This window comes from Schistocerca serialis, chromosome 1 (assembly GCF_023864345.2).
Source record: "Schistocerca serialis cubense isolate TAMUIC-IGC-003099 chromosome 1, iqSchSeri2.2, whole genome shotgun sequence".
NCBI classification, from domain to species: Eukaryota; Metazoa; Arthropoda; class Insecta; order Orthoptera; family Acrididae; genus Schistocerca; species Schistocerca serialis.
The window spans coordinates 424916996-424937293 of NC_064638.1; the positions used below are offsets into that span (position 1 = coordinate 424916996).

Sequence of the window (20298 nt, forward strand, 5' to 3'; positions counted from 1 at the left end):
TTTGAAGCCTCACTGTAGGAAAGGAACATTTGTAAACAAAACTTCCAGGCAAAGGCCACTAAATTAAGAGAAACTTAGATTTTACGTATCTTTGGACTCATAAATATCGTTCATGGGCAGGTTTCACAGACAAATAATGTTACAGCGTGTAAACTGTATCTTGACAGTCCCATACCCTAGTCCTGAACTGGTAGAAGTCAGGAGACTTCGGCTGATAGTCACTTGTTCCAGGCTGCAGGTAACATTGGGTAGCTGAAACACTGTCTCAAGTAGCCATTGTTGTCTGCTTTCTTGTTCTGTACTGCTTGACTGTTCTGAGTCTTCTTTCCTTGTCATTACTGTACGGAATTGCTGCAATTAGTACCTTCATTAAGCATGTCAATACACAAGACCATTTCAATACTGTTTACCAAGGGTACCCATACGTATGTTTGTAGGGGGAGGTGGAAAGAGCTAGGAATATGGGGTACCTTAATGTTAATGTTTTGGAAGACAAATGGTAACTTTTTATTGGTCATAAAAATTATTTATATGTGTAAATAATGCTGTATACTTTTGTGTTGAGCCACTTGTACATAATAATGACATTTAAACCATATTTAATTAACAGGAAGAAAGATCACAAAGGACAAACATATTATGACCCATATGATACAGGAAGAGTTGTTAAAGGCGCCTTGTGTGATGATGAGAAGCTTAATTTTTAAAGAATACTTGCAAGGCCCCTGCAAACTTTTCTTTTCCTACTCAATTTGAAGATTTAAGCATGAATTATCAGCCATTACAACTGGCTTTCATACAGTAAAATGTTACATGGTGGGTTCTGTACTGCATGTGTTCTGTTTTCTCCTTCAGGTGCTAGAATCGGCTCCCAGCTTTCCATTATTCTAAATAATTGAAACCTTTAACTGGCTTGGTAAAAAATATAAATAACTTGGAGGTGTCAGTTATAATCAGAAACACTTCAGATACCAAAACATAATTATTCAAGTATTTTTCAGGCTTGGTTTTTCAGCAAAAAACTCTGTTGCTAACATTTCAAGTGCTTACAAGGTTTGGTGTTTGCACTATTTTTTTCTTTACTTACTTATTTACACAAGACAATTTTTAATTTATTTTTATAGGCTTTGAAAACACTGGTAAAAGAACCATAGGTCAAATACAAAAAGGCTATAGAAGATCTTCGTCATAATGAAAACGCAAACTACCACAAATTTTCCATAAAGAATGGTATAGAGTTCACCAAGTCTATGGAATCAAGTAAAAAAAAGCATTGCTGTTGTCCTCGATACCAAGAAATCTTCAGTTATTGAAGAAAACTGGAAACGCTTGGGGCCTAATTGTGAAGACTATAGTTCTATGTGTTAGAAATAACTTATCTTTGTGAGGACATCATGATAATGGCTTAATTCTTCTTCTAAAAGAAGAAAAAACTGATTATCTTCTAGTGGGAAAACATTGAGTGATTCAGAGTCTTTTGGCTTTTCATGTGGAGTCTGGAGATGAAGATTTAAATCATCATTTCAGTACATGTGGCCAAAACAGTTCTATGATAAGTAATACAGTCCAGAACAAAGTCATACATTGCATTGGTGGCGTTATTCACTCCTCAGTATCAAGGGATGTGAAAAAGCCTAATATTTTTGGCACTGTGTGTGATGAAACAACTGATTATCAACACTAAGGAACAGGTGACATTTTGTATTAGGTACATCGACATAGAGACGTTTGTTACCAAAGAAGACTTTCTGGGTTTTACTGGCACTTCGACTGCAGAAGCCATCGATGAAGAACTAAGATACTGGGGCTGAGCTAGCAGTATCTTTGTGGACAGGGCTACGATGGCTGCTCAGACATGGCTGGGAAAGTTAAAGGAGTTAAGCTCTTATTTTAAGTAAACAACCGTTGGCTATTTATACCAACTGTTTTAGCCACTCTTTGAATTTGTGCATTTCTATGTCCTGATATACTCCAACAGTTAGAAATGTGATGGGAATTGTAGGATCTGTTTCAGCATTCTTGTCTGCCTCTGCAAACAGAAAAAAATGCCTTAGAGGAAGCTATATCATGACTACTGTTCACAGAGTCAAAGAAAACAAAGTTGGAGGCAATGTGTCGTTGGACACATTGTTGAATATGTGTAGAAAGACACAGTACCCTTATTACTTTCAAGGAGCTACTTGCCCCGGTTGTGACCTTGTTTAACGAACTATCCAGTAGTCATGAAACCAATGCAGGAACAGCTAGTAAAGCTTCTATGTTTAGTTCTGCTATCCAAAGAGGAGACTTCATAGTAGCTTTGGCAACTACAGCATATTGCTTCTCATTAACTCTAAGACTAAGCGAACTGCTCCAGAGTCCTAAAATGGGTTTAACAACTGCTTTAAATCATGTCAATGATGTACTTGAAGTGTTCAACAATCTAAGGAGCAACGCGGAAATAGAATTTGGAAGTATTTTTCAAGATGCTATTAAACTGGCAGAATATATTGGAAGTGTAATAGCAATGCCAAGAACTATTTCAACACAAACCAAAAGAGAGAATGTTCCTATTTCAAACACCAAGGAATACTTCAGGGGAACAGTATTTTTACTTGTTCTGGATCGCTTCATTGCCGAGCTAGAAACAAGACTTCCCCAATATTTTCACACCGTATTACCACTTGTAGGTCTTCTTCCTGCATACTGTTTAAAATACATTGAGGATGAAGTGATCCAGGCGTTTGAGAAATATGAATAGTTTTTGGAGAGTTCTTCACTTTTAATGTAAGGAGAGCTGAAATTATGGAAGAAAAAGTGGGTTGATGAAAGTAAAAGACCTGAAACAGCAACTGTATCTTTAGAGAACTGTAAAAAACAGTTTTCCCCAAATGTATATGTTTTACTTCAAATGTCTGGGACTATTCCTGTCACCACAAGCACTCCTAAATGAAGCTTCTCTACTTTGAGGCAAATAGACACTTACTTGCATAACACACTGGGGCAGGTGAGACTAAATGGATTGGCTCTTGTAAATATCCATAACGAAAGAGATTTTGACATTGAAAATATCATTGACTCATTCAGTAAAAAGAAACAAACATGAATGAGCATGACAAATTGGGCCGAAAACGAAAATATCCAGTGAATTTTGTAACAGAATTTTTTTTTTATATTCATGTCAAGTTCAAGTTTTTACATTCATGTCATCTTCTATATACAGAGCAATTAATGAAAACTTATTTGTTGTAAGTTGACCTTTTTTATGGTTTATGTAATTTATAAAATATTCCATGTGAAAATAAGTTTTTTTTTACCTTGAACTGCAAAAAAGCTACTAAAAACCACTTTAAGCAACAAAATTTTACCAATTTGCCGGTGGAGGACACCCAACTCACCTTTTGTTAAGCGATATTCCATTCCCCAACCACCCCCCACCCCCCACCCCCTCGACCAACTTCTACAATCACCCATTAACAATACTGTGAGCAATACCAAAATCCTGCACTACACTTGTAATCCTATGTCTTTCTGACAGTTTTCTGATGATTCTTCATCAATTGTTGTCTCCAGACCATGATGTAATGAAGAACACCACTACAGTGTACCGTAAGTGCTCACTAATTGACACACACTGTCTTTTTCCATTCCATCCACTACCTTGTGTTGTGTGGCAAGCCACATTTGGTGCTATAGTCACATGGATTTCATGTCATACGATACACTGCAGCTGTGCCAGTAGGATACTACCTGGCTTGGATTTGCATCTGCTGAAATCATACTCTATATTCCCATTATGCTCCACCTTTCTGTGCATGATTGGGAGCCCACTGGCAACATGCTCCAGCACTTTCATTCATTTACACGGAGTAGTTAATGTTATATTACTTTAGCAGCTACTTTAAAATTTTTTCTCAACTTGCCATCAGTATTGCCTTCAGTGCCTCAATTTTACTGATGTTACCTTATTTCCTTGTGGACATGACTATCTCCAGATGATCTGCCTCTGGACTGAGGGGCTGATGAATTTGTTGTTTGGACCTTTAACCCTTGACCGACCAACCAGTCAACCAACCAACCTTTTTAGCCGTTTTTTCTCTCACTCCTTTTCATCATGTGGCATGAGATTAGATTATGGCAGTTGAGCACATGATCTGAGAGACCCACAGAGACCTGTGCAGGTAAGGAAAATGCTGTTGGCGTCAGCATCTTATGCATAAGTCTGTGCATATCCATATCAATGCATATTAAACTTTGTATGCCACTTTCAACCTGTATGGTACACTGGAGCCGTGTCAGTGGGATAGTACCTGGATTGAATTTTCATCCGCTGAAATCATACTCCATATTCCTGATATGCTCTCTGAGTCACTGCTCTTGAAGGAGTTTCATGCAAAAGATCAACAGTTTCTTTAAATTTCTCAAAAATGTGGTTGCATGATGTTGCAATTCCTTCAGTTTGCAGTGCACTTGGCTTCCATATGGTAAGAAACTGTGCTGTCTGTTTCAACTAAAACATCTCCAACTGAAACTTCACAAGCTAAAATGATTGATGTAGTACCTTACTGTTCAAGAGAACTTCAAGGAGAAAAAATTCCACTGTGAGAATACACTTTTTTTCCACACAAAACACATCACTTTATCTTTTGGTTTTCACTTTGTTATTAAAGCCATAGCCAAATTTCTCTCAAATTGCCAACTTCAATTTAGTTTCATGAATTAATGTACTGTCATCTTTATTCCGCTTACACAAATTTTTGTTAATGTTTTTAATTATAATTTTCATGCTCTCAACATGCATAATGTAACTGTTCACTCAAGCACTATAAAGTTTTGGCTGACTCAGTAGTTGGTTACCAGGGATATAATCCATTAGGCACTTTACAGACACAAAGCAATGTCTCGGCAACACCTATACAATGTGTGCAGGTAATATTATGGATCATATTTTTTCCTTTTTTTGTTCTTTTCCTTTTATACATGTAAGCTATAGATACACAAAGCCAAAGGTGAATTAATGGGTTGCATTATGGCGGAGATAATGTTTTGATACAAAATAGAGAAGAGATATGCTCTTCAATTAATTAATTTCTCTATCTTCACCCATTTGTTTCTATAAATGGTAGTGGGTGGACGTATTTCAAGATCTGTCATACCAGTATTGTTTAAAAATGTGTATTACAAGTGTACATTAAAAGTGTTAGAAAAAGTTAATAGTACAGTTTTACTCATATGTTCACCTATATGTCTGTTCATCATTTCGCCCATGCCGAGATTCCTGCATAAGGAGGTTTGGAGCAATCCTGCATTGGCATTGCACAATGAAATTAACGTGACGAAGTGCGAAACTTAAATGATGACTATTGATCTTAAATGTATTGACACTGAAGGTCTGTTGATATTAGTACCAGTTAAAGTCCACCCATGATATTTGTACCTTCCAATTTCTTTCAATTATTCTTTCAAATTAATTTTCTTAATTATTCAAGCAGCAATTATTAATCAATTTCCATTATGTATCTGCCCACCCACATGCCACTATTCAGTAGTTACTGTTTAAAGGATGGCGCCTAGCAAAATATGAACAGACCTTTCAATTGTTGAGATAAAATACTCATTTTATTGTTATAACAAACTAATGAAACTTTCATTGTATTTATTACATGTGCATGAGATTGGGAATAGGGAAAACAGTGAAGGAGCAAATTAGAATTAAATTCTGCCTACAAATGAGACATGCCGAGAATGCTGATTTCAGTGGTAAAGGTAGGAAGCTGCTATACTGTATGGTTATATGGCTGCACTTGGTGCCGTCTCTCTGGCAGTAAATATAATTAATATCCTTTACAGAAAGTGCATTTCAAAAGAAAAGATGTAAATTTGTATGAAGTCATCATTAAAGTGTCATCAAATTCTATAAGACTATGACAGATAATAATCAAGTTTATTAGTGAATATGCAACTGAATCTACTTTAATTGAAAAGTACGGATACAGACAAAATTTCATTCTTGAAAAATTCTGTTCAAAATTTTGTTAACAACTATTAACAATGGAGTCAAAGAAAATGGCCATAGTTGAAAATTCATTACAAAATGCAATATGCCATGATGTTGGAAACAGCTGGTGACAGTTAAGGTAATGTGCCAACTTGTGAACTGGCCAACAGCAACCAAAACAATAAGGTTGGCGTCCCACTGTCACAAAATCATGACACTAGTAATATAACTAATTATGATGTCACTTTTATGACGCTTGATGAGAGAATTTCTCTGTTCTCACCGGGAAACATTTTTCCAAATAGTGAAACTGAAGCGCATGATGGCGCAAATTCCTTTGATTATTTTCTCATGATGTCGCAAACGCAAGACCAGGAAACAGTTCGTAAAAGCAATGTAAATAATAGTGAGAGACACAAATTGACACCTCATGCAACTAATAACACAACAGTTTACACAGCAGTTCACAAAACATAAGGAAAATTTAGGGCAACAGTTTACACAGCAGTTCACACATCTTCAGGAAAATATAGGAAAACAGCTTACAAAGCAAAATCAGGCATTTAACGAAACTTCCTGGCAGATTAAGACTGTGTGCCAGACCGAGACTTTAACTCGGGACCATTGCCTTTCACAGGCAGGTGCTCTAACAACTGAGCTACCCAAGCACAACTCACAACCCGCCCTCACAGCTTCAATTCTGCCAGTACCTTGTCTCCTAACTTCCAAACTTCACAGAAGCTCTTCTGCGAACCTAGCAGAACTAGCACTCCTGGAAGAAAGGATATAGTGGAGACATGGCTTAGCCACAACCTGGGGGATGTTTCCAGAATGAGATTTTCACTCTGCAGCGGAGTATGCACTGATATGAAACTTCCTGGAAGATTGAAACTGTGTGCTGGACCTAGACTCGAACTCGAGACCTTTGCCTTTCGGGGTCAAGTGTTCTACCATGGTCCCCAGTTCGAGTCTTGGTCTGGCACACATTTTTAATCGGCCATGAAGTTTCAAGTCAGTGCACACTCTGCTGCAGAGTGAAACTCTCATTCTGCAGGCATTTAACGATTTCAAGAATAGTATTAATCAACAGTTCAGTGAGGTGAGCAAAAAAATATGCACTGAAAGGTTACAAGGCAGTATTGCTAAAACTACTGACATTTCAAAACAACATTTGACAGATAACAAACCCATGCTTTTAGAAAAGTTAGAGATTTTCATTGGTTACCCACAATATGGCACTAGCCCATCAAAGGAAAATCGCGAAGTCTGCAGAATACGACAATGCTTGCCAGCTGCTGCACCTGTCGAGCAAGCTTAATTGCCATGTGCTACACCATAAGCAAACACAGACACACCTGTCACTGACAGTGTGGCGTGTTTGTCAACATTACTTGCAGATGAGGGATTACTTAGGCATCAACAATGTCAGGTATTTACCTCAGAAGGGAAAGTAACAAACCCTGTGGTCTTTATCAGAGCATTTTGAAATGTTTTACCCCGTACCTGGACCGAAGTCCAGAAAATTCGATTTGTTGCTGGATACACACAGGGTGACATTCTGCTATGGGCTACAGGCATGGCAGAATGTTGCCACTACTATGAACAGTTTGAGAGAGCCTTTCTCGATAAACATTGGTCTGAGACCATACAAGAGAGGCCCAAACGTGAAGTACTCAAACCACTTACATTCAATGGCAAACATGAAAGCTTAAGGGGCTATTCTGAAAACATTTGAATAAAACCAGATACTGGATGAACCCAGTATCTCAAGTAGACATGCTGAAAATTTTAAAGAGTTGTCACACATTAGGGAAAAACTCATTGCCATTCCGGAACATGACACCGAATACTTTACATCTGTACTGGACTCACTAGATTTGATATGCAAAGAGAGATAAGTACAATCCAAGCCCGTTAATACGCAGATAGTGCCACAGAGATTTATGGACCAACAAGGGAACAACGGTTCTGTAGTACAACACGGATGGCAACCTTACCCTACACAGACGTAACGGTAACAGTAATCACAATGGCAATGGAGAAAGCCATAAATTCAAAGGCGGATATGAAAGAAATTGGCAAAAATTTAACAGAAACACCTACAAGGAACAAGTAGCATATGACCAGCCTGTACAATACCTAGAGACACCAGGTACCGGCAATAATCAGCCAATCGCTTGGCAAGCACAAAACAATACCAGACATTTGAATAATCCACAGACAGCGAGTTTGGCCAGCAAGCTGAATAACATGCAAAGGCATAGAGAATTTCAGACGGAACCCTCACAGGGTACTAATAGGCGTAATCAAATACCAAAGACCGTATAGTGGAAGTTACACCTAACTCACAGACCGATGCCACCGCAATGCCAGGAAACTTGAACCAGTCATGGTAAGCCCCCGGTTCTGTGATCTTGGAGGAAAGTGGGGGCACGAGCTTGATCAACACTTGCTTTATCGGATACGATCAAGGTAATGATGTGAAAGATTATATGTATCAAAGCAATGAGGGTACACAGAAAAACTTGGCAGAGAGCAAGGTACAAGATAAGCCAAAATATTTGACCTTGATGTACCCATTGTGCTTGACACAGGTGCTACAACTAATTTGTTGTCATAGGGATTCTTTCAAGAACAGAAGAAATGTGGGCGTACACCCACACTGCCAGTACAAAATTGCAAGGTACAGACTGCCACTGGTCAGAAATCAAAAGGAGTCAAAATTAGGACAGTTTTCTGTACAATGCAATTTTATGATAGTAGAGAAATTAATAACTGATTGTTTAATCGGCGTGGATACATTTAGGACATACTAAGTACAAATTGATATAGGAAAGGGCCAATGTCATTTCACTGTAAATAACAAATTATTTGCAATAGACTTAATCAGGGGAAGTACCAATAAACATAAAACTGAAGTTAATGATGACTTTGAGATTCAGTTCGCAAATCCAAGAGTTATGTTTGTCAACTCACACAATAATGAACAGTCGGCAGCAGAAGAGGTAACATCGACACAATAAAAACAAAGGCAAGTGAATCAATGTGCTTGTCTCAGGAACAGCAAGTAGAACTTAGGGTACTGATACTTGCTTTTATATGTGTATTTGAAAAAACACCAGGTATCATTAAGGAATTCAAACATCCCAAATGGATTGAATATGTCATTCCCTTCTTACAAGTTGTTAACAATCTTCCCCATACATCAACTGGATTTACACCAAATGAGCTGGTGTTCAGTTACAAGCAAGTAGACGAGTGGGAGAAATCTTTGCCCAAGATACCGATATTGGAATTATCGCTGGATGATAAAAGATGAGAAGCAGTAATTGATGTTGAAACCTGGGCTAAATATAGGAAAGGAATTAATGACAGAAAGCTGAAATGTGCAACAAAATTTTATATAGAACAAAAGGTGTTACTTAGAACACATCCCAAATCCAAAAAATTGGAAAACTGAACCACAAGTGGCAGTTACTATACACTCTTCCATACATAATTACTAAAATACAAAATCACTAAACAATTACATAATTACATACAGATTGGCAAAAAATGACCACGGGTAAAGACAAGGCCTTTAACCACACAAAGACTTTAGAACATTTATATCTTGAGGAAGGAATGTATACTAATACTACATTTAGGATGCTGGAAAGTCACATTCCAGAATTTATGTTGTTAGTTGATAAGGAAAATTTTTGTTTGTAGTTTTTCTTATACATCAAATGTGTAAACAATAAGATCAGTAGTTGTAACAAGCAAGAATTTTACTTTGTCTGTCTAGAGACAAAGATACTCTAAACAAAACGCTTCGCCTTGTGCATAGCCCAGTTTGAAACAAATAAATGAACTTGTGAAACACACGGTAGCACGCAATGCAATACACACCCCACCGCAACTTAAGTGGTATCAGAGCAACACAGCACATGTGCTTCGAGGAACATGCTAGACAACACATTGTAAGCACATGCACGTGCGCACCAGACAGGCACAGCTAGGAGTGTTGGAGTACCCAAAACAAATTAACCTGATGAACTACAGCCCACACTAGCATTTGTAAAGCCCATTGCATAAACAGAGACAAAGAAGATTAAGTAAGAGTCTGTACTAAAACTACAACTGTCTACACAAGAAAAGCCAAGGAGATTAAATACATGGGAAAGGGATGTTGAACTACGAGATATTTACCTAAGCTGTGCTACTATATACATTACATCTATATATGTACAATATTTACAAGTTTAAGTACTGAAAGTGCACAAACTAATTATATTTGATGGACGAGAGAAGTCTTGCTGCAGGTAAACTAGCGAGTACAGTGTAACTGAATTAAGAGGTCACATCATGCCTCTAATACACTTTATCTTTCAGATTTATAAGGCAAGTAGAGATGCACACACGACATTAAGTTTTGTGACAGCACAACTGCACACTGAAGTGAATGAATACATGGTTGAACATATGAAGAAGGTATTAGTAGCCATTGAGCCACTATACACTTATCTATGAAGATTTAGTTTTAAGTTAGTATTAAGTTTTTTATTCTTCCAGGGAATAAAGTGAAGAAAGATAAAGGCTTATAGAGTGTTGACTACCATATTGAATATAACAAAGGGCTGCACCATAAGATAAACACAGTTATAAGTTCATGATACGTATGAGTGTAGTATGAAACAGTTACAGTACATCACGTATCATGATGCTGAACTAAGGCTTCCAGGGAATAAAGTGAAGAAAGATAAAGGCTTATAGAGTGTTGACTACCATACTGAATATAACAAAGGGCTGCACCATAAGATAAACACAGTTATAAGTTCATGATATGTATGAATGTAGTATGAAACAGTTACAGTACATCACGTATCATGATGCTGAACTAAGGCTGAGCTCTAGCAAATAATCGATTGCTCTAAGCTTGTTGACACCAGTGCCTACCAATTTAAATTATATATTACAGCACTGAGGATGGTCACTAAGTGACCAAAAATCGATTTTGCGGTAAAAAAAAAAAAACGACCAATGCTGTCTCTCCTTCTAAGTATATCCATTATCTGGTCGTGGTGCACAGGACACTCCATGGAGTCGCCAATCAATAATCAAGGGGTCGAAACCTAACAACTATGAGCATCGAATACCTGAGAAAGTGTAAAACATCTGGTTAGCACTGAAATTTTTGTGCACATTTGTTACTTATGTAAACACTGTTTTTCACTCATCGTACATAACATATTGTATTCATAATACAACTCTGTATACCTCAGCATATGAAACGGTTATCCTTTATGCAATGAACATAACAAGTAAATACTGAGCTGCACTTTTAAACACGGAATAAGTTTTCGATATGATTGGTATCGTCAGATTTGAGTTGTGTTTATAAACAGCAACCTATTTTGCTCTTGGGATCACAGTTAAGTCTATTAACGAGGCGTAACTGAGCACATAAATGCCTTTCCATGGAATTTCCTCAACCCTGCAGTGTGTAGATCCTTCCTGGAGAATGCTAGAGAGGCGAGGCCATGTGTAGTTATCTGAGCGGCACATAGTATCTATTGTAGCAAGTGTTGTTTACTTCTTTAATTCCTTGGAATTGATAACTATGCTCCGAGACGAAGTCATTATAAATTGAAATGAATTTTATGTCAATTTTTGTCATAAAGGAAAACAGAGTCTATTATTGTATGAATGTTATATGAAGAATTGTATGAATGTTATATGAAGAATGTATAACCAAATGAGAGTAATATGTATACTCATATAATTGGAATAAAATAATGTAATGGAATTGTAATTTTACAAAATATACAAAAATGATGAGCAATGAAAATATATATAAAAGGGGGAGAGAAAATGTTACAGACTACAATGTATATAATCGACGATAATGGCATGTCAGCAAATGAATAGGATAAGTGTATTTTGTAATTGTATTTGCATTTTTTTCTGTTGTGTGTATTGTATGTGAAAAGGACACTACAGAAACATTATGTAATGCAACTGTGTGAAAGACGCTCAAAAGCAAAGTGCAAGAACATATGGAACCTGGCTGCAAAGTGTTAAGTGTTCGTGTGATATACACGAGGGTGCGCGTGATAAACTAAAGATGGCAATGCTTCATGTGAATTTTCTGTGCTCGACAATACCATAAAAACATGAATTTTCTGTGCTCTACAATGTCATAAAAGTGGCAAGAGACTTACCTTGTCAACAGATGTTGGATGTATGGCTGGTGTCCCCATTGAATAAGTGAGAGTGACAAGGTGAAATAAATTCCTTGGGCCACTGTTATGGAGACCAGTTGTCACCGCATCGAAGATGTCACAAAGGATCACACCTCTGAACATGAGCTTCACAAATTTGTGCAGTGAAAGCTACTGTAAATGCACAACATGGAGACTCGGGCCTTGCACTAGACATGTGAGCACGAGCTGGAACGATAATGGATTTCGAGCTGTGCACGCACACTTCGCAAGCTAAACACTGTGCAGATGCTGACTGACAACAATGGGAGTATGCGGTTACAGCAAGCTCTTTGTTAGGAGAGAAAACTTAGGTATGTGTGTGTTAAAAGAAGCTAACATGCCCATATAAATTGATAACCACACAGGATAACTCCAATGGCCGAAAATAAATGCTATGCCCATACCAGCCAGGGTTATCAACCCTCAAAAGGGAAATAAACTCAGACACTGTGCACCTCTGTATGAAGTCAGTGCACAGTGGGGGACAATTATAAGGGATCATCTACATACACACAAAGCCAAAGGTAGATTAATGAGTTGCTTTGTGGCAGAGATTATGTTTTGATTCAAAAAAGATAAGAGATACACTCTTAAATTGATTAATTTCTGTACCTTCACCTGTTTGTTTCTATAAGTGGTAGCAGACCACTTAGTATTGTTTAAAAATATTTATTTCAAGCATAGATTAAAAATGTTAGAAAAAGTTATTAGGAAAGTAAAGCTTTATTCATATATTCACAGCAACCACGCCCATCTGTTCATCACTTTGCTCACGCCGAGAATCCTGTATCAGGAGGTTCGGAGCAGACAAGAGGAATTTTTGCGAGCAGACGAGCAGCAATCCTGCATCTGCATCTGAACTGTTGTAATGAGTACCATGCACAACGGAATTAATGTGAAGAAGTATGTAACTTAAATGATGACTATTGATCTTGAATCTATTGACATTTAAGGTCTGTAGATATTAGTACCAGTTAAAGTTCGCCCAAGGTATGTGTACCTTGCAGTTTCTTTCAATTATTCTTTTCAATTAATTTTTTTTAATTATTCAAGCAGCAATTATTAATCAGTTTCCATTATTTATCCGTCCACCTACGTGCCACTATTCAGTACAATGGTGGTGGCTAAAGGGAAAGGACACAACCCACGTGCAGTGTTGCTTCATGCAACATTATTCAGTTGCATATAATGTAAATAGACAAATAATATAATGTTGGCACTATCGTCCAACATTTAACCAAAAAGTAATTGTTATTGTGGATACCTGCAGATATCCACTTCGATGCACGCCCTACCTATACGATTTACACTACACTACGAGTTTTCAGTCTTGATGTGTCTATTAAAATGTTATTAAAGTTACGCCATTGTTTCTCATAACCCTTGATGCAACTAGAAAAAGAAGAAAGGAAGATTAAGGTTTAACATCCTGTCAGTGAAAAGAACATTAGAAAATCTTGGATGAGTATCAAAATTGGCCATAGTCTCTTTAAAGGAACCACCTACACATTTACCTTAAGCAATTTAGGGGAACCATAAAAAATTTGTATCAGGATGATACAGTGGGGAATGGGCCACCATCCTCTCAAATGCAAACTATCTTTTTAACCCTTACGCCACCTCAGTATGTGCTGCAAGTTGTGTGAAGGAAGTTAGATTATATGAAATGACAAGAGAGAAGCATAACCCTATATGATATGTGGATTGTATGAACAATTTATTAAAATCTCTACTTACTATTATATAATTCTGTTTAAAGTCAAGGAGTTCAGAAAGAAACCAACCACCTTAAGAATAACTTAATATTACCAAGTGGAGTTCTGTATATTACTCTGAAATGTTACTTCTGTAGTGCAAGCTCCAGATACTCACACTGCAAAATTATTATCAGTATGTTCAAAAACATGAAATAAAAAATGAAATTTTCTATTAGTCAGCTATGCAGCACACTACTGCATGTATAATGAATAAGATGTCTATAAATAATACACTTAACACTTTTGCCATGTTTATGCACACAAAAACATGTCATGACATTTTTATAAGTTTTATTTATTTATTTTTTTAACCGCTGATATGTGTTGTACAAACCTCCTGTTTTTATTGCGCTCTTCCACACTTGACAGACTCCCTTCTTCCTTTGTCTCAATCTATACAGTTATTCCTACCCACACTGTCCTCTTTCCTCGGCTATAGCATACCTTATATGCTTAGCCTACAATTGTCATAACTTTTAAAAGAAAAAGAAGTAATTTTAACTTAATGTTTTCTATAGTTGTGCTTTATTTGTTACAGGTAATTTGATACCTACAGCAAACTGTGTGCACTTGTTTCTATGAAGCTTTAACTGGAATCAGTTTCATGATCTACATAATTTTAAGGGCTAAAGTGGGTTGTTGAATTACAATTAAAACTATACTTTTTCTTTGGTGCAGTCCAACTGTTACTGTGTTTATTGACTGTGTTACCCTTCCTCGAACAAGGCTGTAAAAATCATTTACTTGGATTAATTGCCAATTATTCCAAACTTTGGTGACAGTGCAAGCTCTTTGTCACATTTGTCTTAAAAAAATCCACAGTATGTTTATAGACAGTTCATGTGCAATCATGTTAAGCAATTATTTTGTTACATGCTTGTGAGACACTTCACATGCCAGTGCCAAATGCAGTATGTGCAAAAGCCTAATGGAAGGAAATGTAACATAGGTGACAGAACTGAGATATGGTTGTGCATTCATTCTTAGTCATTGAGTTTTTAATCCAGATTGCCCATCCTTAGCTGCCAACAATAGCCATTCAAAACATCCTGTACACCGCAGGTTACCTTACACTGTATATTGGACGGTCTTTTCTTTATATATCAGTATATTCTGTACCTTATATGTATTACTGAATGTGACAGGTATCATTTCTGAAGGTCACCTTAGTGCATTTTAGGACTTAATTTATTTCTGGTCAATTCACAGGAATAATTAGGTTGGGAAAATTTGTTTTACTGGATAAGGAAAGGAGCACTTTGTGTTTCTGGAATATAATTTATTACCTCATGGAACTTCTGATTAGGTTCATAACAAGGTACCAATGTTTAGTACTGTCTATTAGAGGCACAAATGTATAACAAAATGAAGTTTTATTTTCAATTCATTAAGGTTAGTGAATTCAATAAAACAAAATTTTTGGAGTGAGAGACAAGAAAAGTTTCAAAATAAAACATTTATACAATACTTGAACAAAAATGTACAAATCTTATAAACAGTCATTTGCCTTATTCATAAATAAATTGCTGTACATAATATAAAATGCAATAGTACTTAACTGTAAATTACATATAACTACTTTATTGCAGTACCTCACTATTAAAACTTCCTGGATGGCACAAAGTTCATAACAATTAAAAATACGTATCACAGGTTTCTGCTTATTTTTTGTACAAAGGACATTCTTCCATGCAGTTGTTCTATGGAGATGCAACCTGTAACAAAAGTTCAGGGTTACAGCTAAATTGTGAATGTATGATTAGTTTTTACATGAAATTCCCTCCCTGCTCAACCATTTTCTCGGTCCACTTACGGATTTCTCTAATTTTATCCATGTGATCATGTTGTGAGGTGGATATTGAAAGAAGGGATATGCTTCTTATCATACATCAGAACACATATTCTCACTATTTTCAGTGCCTAGATCTCTGAAATCTACAGTACTTGCATCTTAACACCACCAATTGTGTATGTTTGTTCACCATTTCTGTTACATTCTTGCAATGATTAAATGTAACAAGCATAGAGCTCTTTTCTGAATCTTCTCTCTGCCTTCCTCTGAACCAGTCTGCAATGGTACCATACTGTCAAACATTACTCCATAATTGATTACAGGAGGGTTTCATAAGAGATTTACTTTGTGGCTGAGCTACAATTACTTAGGGTTTCTATGTTAAATTTGTCTGCCATCTGCATTCCCCGCAGCCAGATTCGTGATTGTTCCACTGTTGTCTGATCTCTTTATCTACTTATGTGTATTCCATTATTTTTGTTGAGTGTCAACTGTCAGTTTTTGCACGAAAAGCCGATCTTCCACAAGTCTTACTGTATTTTTTAACAAACTGCAAACAATGTGACCCTGCTGGATACAAATATATGATCTGTAGACAGTCTTAGAGAGCCACGCATTATCTGCCATCCAGTTGTACATAATCCTGAATAGTAAGAGCCACATTCTACTTGTGTAAGAAAAATTAGATAATAATTCCATTTATAATGGTGATAACCCATAATATACTGGATTTTGTATATTTTAAGGGTTTTTATCAAGCACATATCCTATCCAACTCATCCTAAGCAAATATTTTCTCACTAGAAATGTACCATGGGTTTTCTGGAAGTCGAGAAATATAGTAGCACAACCAACAAGTGAACAAAACGTGTGTGTGTGTGTGTGTGTGTGTGTGTGTGTTTTGCAGATTTACTGAAAAAATCCTGTTGTATAAACAGCAATTTTAAAAAAGGCCAGAAATACATTATGTTTCTACAGTTGTGGACTACTACTCTGTCGGAATAATTGAATAGAAAATATGGTGGCTGTTATCTTCAGTCTGAAGACTGGTTTGACATACTTCTCCACACTATTATACAGAGTGCGTTTCATAAGTAATGCGACCAATTTTTTTCTGACGCTACGGTACACCACAGAGTGTTGTAACCGGCTGGGCTAAGTGGAGGGGAGAGGCGGGGGGGGTGTTAGCTTCAAAACGCTCTTTGTCTCATTCAGCTGCAAGCTGCCATAGAGTCAGGATGTGCGTTTCTGTCAACCCCGTTTTGAGTTTATGTAACACGGCACAATGGATCATTCTGTATAGCACCGGTATGGTATCAAATTTTGCGTTAAACTTGGGAAGTCCACCACCGAAACATTTCCATTACTTCAGCAAGCCTTTGGGACTGATTGCTTGTCCAAATCACAAGTTTTCCAATGGCACAAGTCGTCCATAGAGGGCCAAGAGGAGATCACCATTGAACCTTCCAGTGGACGGCCATCAACCACACGAGTCGCTGAAAATGTGATGCGTGTGTGCGATTGTTTTAACTCTGACAGACGGCTGAGCCTTCAATTGATAGCACAAACTCTAAACATATCAAAAACAACCGTTTTCTGCATTGTGACCGAAGATGTGAACATGAGAAAGGTGTCTGCCAAACTCATCCCAAAAGTGTTGACCGACGAACACAAGCACATGCGAGTGCTTCGGTGCCGAGAAATGTTGGAAATGTGTGAAAATGATACTGATTTTTCAAACTCAGTTATCACTGGTGATGAGTCTTGGAATTTTGAGTACGATCCTGAGACAAAAAGGCAGAGTTCAGAGTGGCACACCCCATCATCACCCCACCCCAAGAAGGCATGCATGAGCAAGTCCAAGATCAAAACCATGCTCATTGGCTTCTTTGACATCACAGGCATTGTCCACCAAAAAATTAGTACCTACTGGGACTACAGTGAACTCAGCTTTCTACTTGGAAGTGCTCAAAAGACTGAAAAGGAGGGACTCGCTCTGGACAAGGACACGTGGAAAGTTCACCACGACAGCGCGCCGAGTCACAGCGCCTTCGTTGTCAACGACTTCCTGGCCAGCACCAAGACCCCATTGGTTCCCCAGCCTCCCTACAGTCCTGACCTGGGTCCTGCTGACTTTTTTTTGTTTCCTCGATTAAAAGGAGTAATGAAAGGAAAACATTGGGACACGATTGAAAGCATCCAGGCGCATGTTACATCAGCTCTAAAGGACATTCCGGAAAAGGCATTCCAGGATGCCTTCCACGAATGGAAACACCTGCTCCAGAAGTGTATCGAAGCAAGAGGGTGCTATTTTGAAAATTTTTGATTCTTTCTACGAATATATTCAATAAATGATTTTTTATGAATTTGGTCGCATTACTTATGGAACACAACTTGTATCCTGTATAAGATTCTTCATCTCTGCTTGCCTACACCCAGTTCAATGTGTTTACTGTAGTATGCCCCCCATTTACCTCCTGTGCCAAACTGATGATCACTTGATGTCTCAGAATTTTCTCTACTGACTGGCATGTTCTTTTAGTCAAATTGCAGAATAAAGCTTTCTCTAAGCATTTCAATCTAATATCCCTTCATTAGCCATTTGATCCGCCCACCTAACTCAACCATTTTTGTATAGTGCCACATTTCAAAAGCTTCTATTCTCTTCTGTCTATATTGCATATTCTGCCCATTTCACTTCCATAGCGAGCTACAGTACAGACATATGTTTTCAAAATGACTTCCTTATATTCAATGTTAACATCTTTCTGTTTTTAATGAAAGCATTTCTTACTATTGCCAGTCTTCATTTTATATCCTCTTTATTTTGATCTGCAAATAGCAAACAGGTTTCTGTCACTTCTAATCCATCATTTCTCAAAGTAATTTTCTTACCACTGCCCAGTTTAACAACTACATTCTATTACTCTAACTTACTTTTATTAGCTCCCCCCCATGACACTCCAATGTTTTCAACTGCTGCTCCTCGTCCTTTACCATTTCCGACAGTGAATTACAATGTCATTGGCAAATCGCAAGATTTTCACCTATTATTCCTCAACTTTAATTCTTTTTTTCCAAATTTCTCCTCATTATCTTTTACTGCTTGCTTGATATATAAATTGCATAATGTGGGGTGTAGGCTACCACCCAGTCTCACTCCCTTCTCAAGTCTCCCCCCCCCCCCCCCCCCTCCTATCACATCCTTTAACTGTCATAAAAGTAGGCTGGTTTCTATCAACTGTAGAGTACCTCTGGCTTCCAGCATTTTACCTGTGTTACCTTTACCATTTCAAAGAGTGCAGGACAGTTTACAATCTTAAAGTTTTCTTTAAGCCTACAAATGCTGTAAATTTAGATTCGCCTTTCCTCAATCTACCTTCCTAGATAAGTTGGAGGGTCAGTATTATCTCATGCTTTCCTATATTTCTCCATAACCCAAAATTATCTTCCTCAGGGTCAGCTTCCACATCTCTTCATTCTTCAAAAAGTAAGTTACACATGTTGTCCCACTTTAGGACCATTGTGCAACAAATGTGGTGGAATGTCAAAAAAGAGCAAAAGTTTCACATTTTTTGTAGAGGTATCCGAAACATTTTCTCTTTTCTGCTGTAGTATAGATAACAGACACATCACATTGCTGGAGTAAATGGCGCAACAACTGGAAATTTACTCCAGAGTTGATGTATGTAGGACAGTACAGTTCTTGTGGACAAAACACCTAAATTACTCACAGATTCACTGTGAAATTCAAGTGGTATATGCACCAAATGCTATACATCATCTAGATGTAGTGAAATGGCACCAACAATTTGACCAAAGCTACACGGGCATGGGTTATGCTAATCAGGAAGGAAGGCCTTCAACAATCACCACAGATAACAGCATCAAGACAACTGAGGAAAAGTTTGCAACAATCACAGATTTTCCAAAGAAGACTACATTCACACAGTGGTTCTTGAATGGCTCCAAGACCAAAGAGCAGATTACTATTGTCTAGGAACTGAACAATTTGTAGAATATTCTGTTTACTGCTAATGAAGACTTGGTGACTATGCTGCAAAATAGTAGCAACTGGGTTACTCTGTGCAGCTTCCAATAAGTATTATTTGGCCTACCTTAATGATGTGCAACTTACTTTTTGAAGTACCCTCATATTTAACAGACATGACTTGTTAAACTGATGTTTTGGTAATATAAGGATCGGCCACCTTCGAAATTGGAATTAATACGTTATTTATCAATTCTGAAAGTAATTTGCCTGCCTCCATATTATCTTGGACACCAGATGGAATAGTTTTATCATGGGTGATTCTCCCAAAGGTCATCTATCCAGTCCAGGTGCCTTGTTTAACCTAAGTCTCTTAGAGCTATACAAAACTATTCTTGTAATATCGCAACTCCCATCTCATCTTCATTTATTTCCTCTTCTTTTCCTATAATATTGTTTTTGAGTTTGTTTACCTTCTGTAGGTCCTGTAAGTATTTCTTCCACATCTTAGCCTCCCCTTCTTTCCATAATACTGG

General features: G+C 37.4%; 1 protein-coding gene across 2 annotated transcripts in view; it reads right to left on the reverse strand.

Annotated features, from left to right (window-relative positions):
• Positions 1–15420: 15420 nt before the first annotated feature.
• LOC126472242 (unconventional myosin IC) overlaps positions 15421–20298 on the reverse strand; it is a 418925-nt gene continuing 414047 nt past the window's right edge. For both annotated transcript variants that reach the window (XM_050099923.1, XM_050099922.1), the window contains one exon: positions 15421–15694. In XM_050099923.1, the coding sequence (XP_049955880.1) occupies positions 15680–15694 (15 nt within the window). In that variant the 3' untranslated portion in view covers positions 15421–15679. The remainder of the gene's footprint in view (positions 15695–20298) is intronic.